This window comes from Oratosquilla oratoria, chromosome 5 (genome assembly GCF_046742065.1).
Source record: "Oratosquilla oratoria isolate Oo_2021 chromosome 5, ASM4674206v1, whole genome shotgun sequence".
NCBI classification, from domain to species: domain Eukaryota; kingdom Metazoa; phylum Arthropoda; class Malacostraca; order Stomatopoda; family Squillidae; genus Oratosquilla; species Oratosquilla oratoria.
The window spans coordinates 66,819,132-66,824,131 of NC_134781.1; the positions used below are offsets into that span (position 1 = coordinate 66,819,132).

At 42.8% G+C, this 5,000-nt stretch overlaps 1 protein-coding gene across 5 annotated transcripts in view; it reads left to right on the top strand.

The window, feature by feature from the left end:
* LOC143025523 (uncharacterized) overlaps positions 1 to 5,000 on the top strand; it is a 136,668-nt gene that overhangs the window by 45,966 nt on the left and 85,702 nt on the right. For all 5 annotated transcript variants that reach the window (XM_076185312.1, XM_076185310.1, XM_076185314.1 and 2 more), the window contains exon 2: positions 110 to 307. In XM_076185312.1, coding sequence (XP_076041427.1) covers positions 110 to 307 — 198 coding nt within the window. The remainder of the gene's footprint in view (positions 1 to 109; positions 308 to 5,000) is intronic.

The following is a 5,000-nucleotide window of genomic DNA, read 5'->3' on the forward strand; positions in this document are numbered from 1 at the left end:
GACTGTGTGTGCGACCAGGAGAGTGTTCCCTCCGTGTCGAGTATTAACAGGTGAGTTCCCCCTTTCTGCATTGACTAACCGGGCGCCTACTGTTCTCTTTCGTTTCTAGATATTACGAGACGGGCAGTTATAAGGCTGGCGTCATCGGTGGCTCAAAGCCTAAGGTGGCCACGCCGGTGGTTGTTGACGCCATTGCCAAGTACAAGAGGGAGAATCCTACCATGTTCGCCTGGGAGATCCGAGACAGACTCTTGGCAGAAGGTGTCTGCTCCCAGGAAAACGTGCCCTCTGTGTCCTCCATCAACAGGTAACATCGATGGCCCTCCTCCTGTGTGCCTTGCCTTGTTGCACCCACCCACCTGCTGCCGAGGGTGTCGGACCTCCTACAGTAGTGTCCCACCCCCCACCCACCCACCCCCTGGTCCTCCTCCAACGTAGCTTGCCGCACCCACCTGCACGTCTGTGGCGTGACGTCACACAATCTTAGTCTTCATTGGCCGTCACCCACGAGTCTATGCACTTCCCAAACACCTGTAAATTGAGTAGCACCTGTCTGTTGCACCGTTTCATCCATGTATTTGTTGGTGATGATAATGACGATGTTGCTGTTGTTTAGTTGTTGTTGTTTTTTGTGCACTTTTGCTGTGTGCGGCACCGTCATTTCTTGCACCTTTTGTTTGAGTGCCGCGCGCCAGCATGACTGGTAGTTTGTCGTTTGTAGTTTGCTAGCCCGTTTCTTTAGCTTACAGACTTCCTCTGGAAAGCGAGCAGAGGAAAATGGCGGAAAAAAATAAGGAAAATGGAGCGGAGGTAGGTAGAAACTCGAAGTTGAGTTGCATTAATGCAAGTTTGTTTACCAAGAATAAACTGTTTTTATTTCAAGGCAAATAGTGCGTAGAAAGTTGTATCAAATATCTAGCAACGAAAATTATATATGCATAGGACTTGAAATCACAGGAAGCGAACTTCTGCCGGCTCTGGCGCGAGTATAACATGGTAATGTCGAGATTTAGCGTAGTCCCCACCCACACCTTCTTTTTCTTTCTCTTTTTCTTCTCACCTCGAGCGGCGCCCATGCCGCCCATCACTCCCGTCCCTGAACCCCTACACCTCTTTCCTGTTCCCTGTCCCCGTGCGCCTCCCCTGCCCCCCCCTGCTCCCCTTTCCCATTCCCTGCCCCCCTCCCCCTCCCCCCCTTTTCCTGGCCGGCCCTGTTTTAATGGGCAATCCAGCAAGTCTGCTCCCCCCATTTTCTCAAGTTTGCCCGTGGAATCATGATTTTACGAGGCCAGCCCTCATTCGCCGCGTGTAACTTTATAGCCTACAACCGCAGCCCACACCGCCTTCGTCTTCTCTCGCAAGACGTAAAAGGTTTCAAGGTCTGCAAGAGGAAGATGAGTTTTAAAGAATAAACGGCTGAAAAAGGCATAAAGGGGGAATTTCATATCTGGAGCGGGAGAGAAGTTCCTAAAGACGAATGGTACGAGAGAGGAAGCTCCCCCCCTCCCCCTTCCCCCCCTCCCCCTCCCCTCCCCCCCAAAAAAAAATAGATCAGGGTTGAGATTTAACCATTTCCACTTGATGTTCTTAATTAAGACACCCTTCTGTCTAGTACCTGACCCTAAACTGAGTAAAAGTGTCAGACTTTGGTCTCAGCGAAGGGATAGACTTGTCCAGCAGGGAACCATTAAGACTGAACCTCGTGAGAGGAAAGAAAAGGTATTTGTGCACAAAGATCACAATCCTCGAATGGAATGAAAAATAAGGAAGAATTGAATAAAAATAAAAAAGTGGAAAAGAAATGCAAGACGGGAAGACAATATTTAATAAGAGAAAGGCAAAGAGATTTCTTATCAAAGTTGAGGCAAAAGAAAGAAATGAAAATTATATAATACAAGCTCAGAAACTAGGAAATAGAAGGTGAAAGAAATTAGAGTTTGAATCTAGGCGTGAAAAAGAGAAAAAGAATGATATAGAATTATTTCTTTATTAGTGTAAGATGGAAGCTACGACGCATCACTGTGACAGAAATAGTAGCAGAAAAAAATACAAGAAAACGGAGTTAGAGGAAAGATGCAAAGAAAGAAAGAAAGAAAGAAAGAAAAAGAGGACAGATGAATAATTTCCTTATCAGACGGAAGAGGGAAGGAAGCAAAAGTTGATGATTATGCAAGATAAGAGAAGCGAGACACTGACGAAAAGGCAGAAAGAGGGAAGCAATAAAAAGGAGTGGTAATGTAGACTGGAAGAAGACATATCCTTAATAAACGAGGGAGTAAAGGAGTAAAGCAAAATCATCATCAGAGACGTGGACGACAAGGAAATGAAGCTGAATTTATGTAAACAGAAAGGAGGAGAGGGAAATGAAAGAGAGTGATGATAGAAGCAAAGGGGAAGACATGATTTAAGCACTCGTAAGTGATAAGATACACGGATAAGATGAGAATCGTCAAAGAGACGGGGGGAATGTGAACGATAAAAGAAACAAGAGAATAAGAACGTAGATAAGCATTTCATGGACATATCGTAGGGGTTCGAACTCGGGCTTGTGTATCTACGAGGCGGGAACAAAGCCCAATGCAAAGTGAAAATAAAACGAAAAATTGGCGAAGAAATGAAACCAGTTGATTAAATTCAGGAAAATAAGACAAAGTGATTGCAGAATAGGGCGGGAACAAAGGCATAAAGAAAGATAATCTATAGAGGCAGGAAAGTCAAGATGAGGCCAAGATAAACAGCAAAAATTAGAGGATCAGAGAATGAAATAAACAAAAGGAATTGCGTGAGACAGTAAAGGAGACGTGGGTAAAAGATACATAAGAATAATAAGACATAATTCAATGCTGATGGAGAAAAATATAAATACTTAGCCTGGATAAGAGTCTTTGTAAAGAAGTGTGCTCAGTCCGAGGTGGAAAAAGCACAGTTCGATAGAAAAGACAAGAAAAAGGAAAAGAAAAAACATATGAAACCTTTATAAACAGTTTTAAAAAAAGCTGGAAATACAGAAGAAAAATTATTTCGGTCAAAAGACAAAAGAGAAATTATTTTGAACTTACGTAAATAAAAGAAGCTTTGGAAACAATAAACCAGAAATGGTGGAGAAAAATTAGAAGAAAAGGATGAAGGAGAGGAATAAAAATATCCTTCTAAGACGAAGTAATAAAAAATATATTAAGGCCTTTGTAAATGGAACATATTGAAACAGATGCTACAAAATCGTAAGAAAAACCTTAAATAAGGATAGTTTTAAAACTGTGCAGGTTACAAGAGACATTACTACACAAATAAATCAGAGCTGTTACATATAGAAGAAGAGGATAAAGCAAGATAATTATGTAGACAGCGAGGAGGACGCATGAGGGGGAGGGAGGGGAGGGAAGAGAGAGAGAGGTGGAGGGGGAGGGGCGCCAAGTCGGTCTGAGCGGGCTAGGAGAGCTTAGCAAGGGGCCAAGGCAAGGCCCACCTCTCGTTAGCTTTTCCTTAGCCTATATTTGCAATGCAGATTACGTCTAGGCCACCTCCAGCTCCTTGCACCACCACCATCACTACCACCACCAGAGGAACCACCAGCGCCGCCCCCTTGCACCTGACGCCTCTTCCATTCCGCTATTGTCCCCAACACCTTCGTGAGGGTCTTCTGTTTAAGCTTCCTTCTGGCTGGCTGTTGGTGAATTTGTTCACGTGGATGAAACCCTCTGGCCTTAGACTGAACGAGTTCTGTAAAATTTGTTCCCTTTTGTTGGATATGTTCATTGTGAGATTCCTCTTGTGCTCTTTTATTTTACCATTTGCTTTAATTCATAGTCTCTTTTATTACTATTTGTTTTATCTACTATATTTGCCTTGTATTAGGACCTATTATCTATCATCTTCGTCTTGTGTTAAGACCTTTCATCTACTACTTTAACCTTATATCATGAATTTCTATAAACAAATTTTGCTTTGAGGTAGAAATTTCCTTGTACTACAATTTCTTTGCAACATGACCTCTTATCCATCATATCCGCCTTATAATTTCAACTTCCATCTACTACATTTGCCTTATGTTTCGAACTCTCAGCTACTGCCTTCGCCTTGTATCTCCATCTTTTATCACCTACCAGTGACCTTTATTACGACCTCGTCTACCTCCCTTACGGTAGATCATCTTTGCATTAACGATCCGTCGTAGTGAGTTTTCATGGTTTCCTTTTGGGTTCACTTTACTCCGTCATTATCCTCGGGAACCTATGCTCGCCCACTGCCCCCACCTCACCCCAAGCAGGTTACCCCTCAAATGAATAAAATCGCTTGGCGACTGAGAAAATAAAGAAAAGCTTAGTAAGGTATTGAAAGGGTTCAAAATGGGTTAATAGTGGAGTGCCTCAAGGATAAGTAAAATCGTCTGACACTCGGCCGAATAAAGATACAAGTGTCACTCTGTCAAGTGGAAGTTCAAGCCAGGTTTATCCTTTTTCAACCAAAGGGCACTCCACACTGCATGACAGAATAAAATTGTTTAGCATCAGTCAGAATAAAACAAGTTCCACTTGGAAGAAAATTGGTACCCTCGCTAATGTGATATATCATCATTATTATTATTATTATTATTCAATTAATGCTTAGCGATTCTATTCATCACGTGGTCCGAATTAGCCCAATTTAGACCGACCCTGCCTCATACCTGAATAAAACTGTTTAGCATCAGCCGAAAGAGGTTAAAACAATTTCCGTTCTCTTGTCCTTCTCTTCGTCTTTCCAGTTTTCTTGTTATAGTCTTGCGCCATCTTTTATTCTTTCCACCTGTCTTTCCTTTTATAACCTTCCTCTCTACTTCCCTTTACCTTGCACCATCATTTTACTCATCCCTCTTCACCGTGACATTATCTCTCAAAACCTTTACCGCCACCCGCGTCTATCTTGCACCGTCACCTTACTATCTTCCCTCAACACGACTCCGCACATTTCCTGTCAAAACCTTTACCTCCATTCCCCTTTACTGTGCACCATCACCTCAT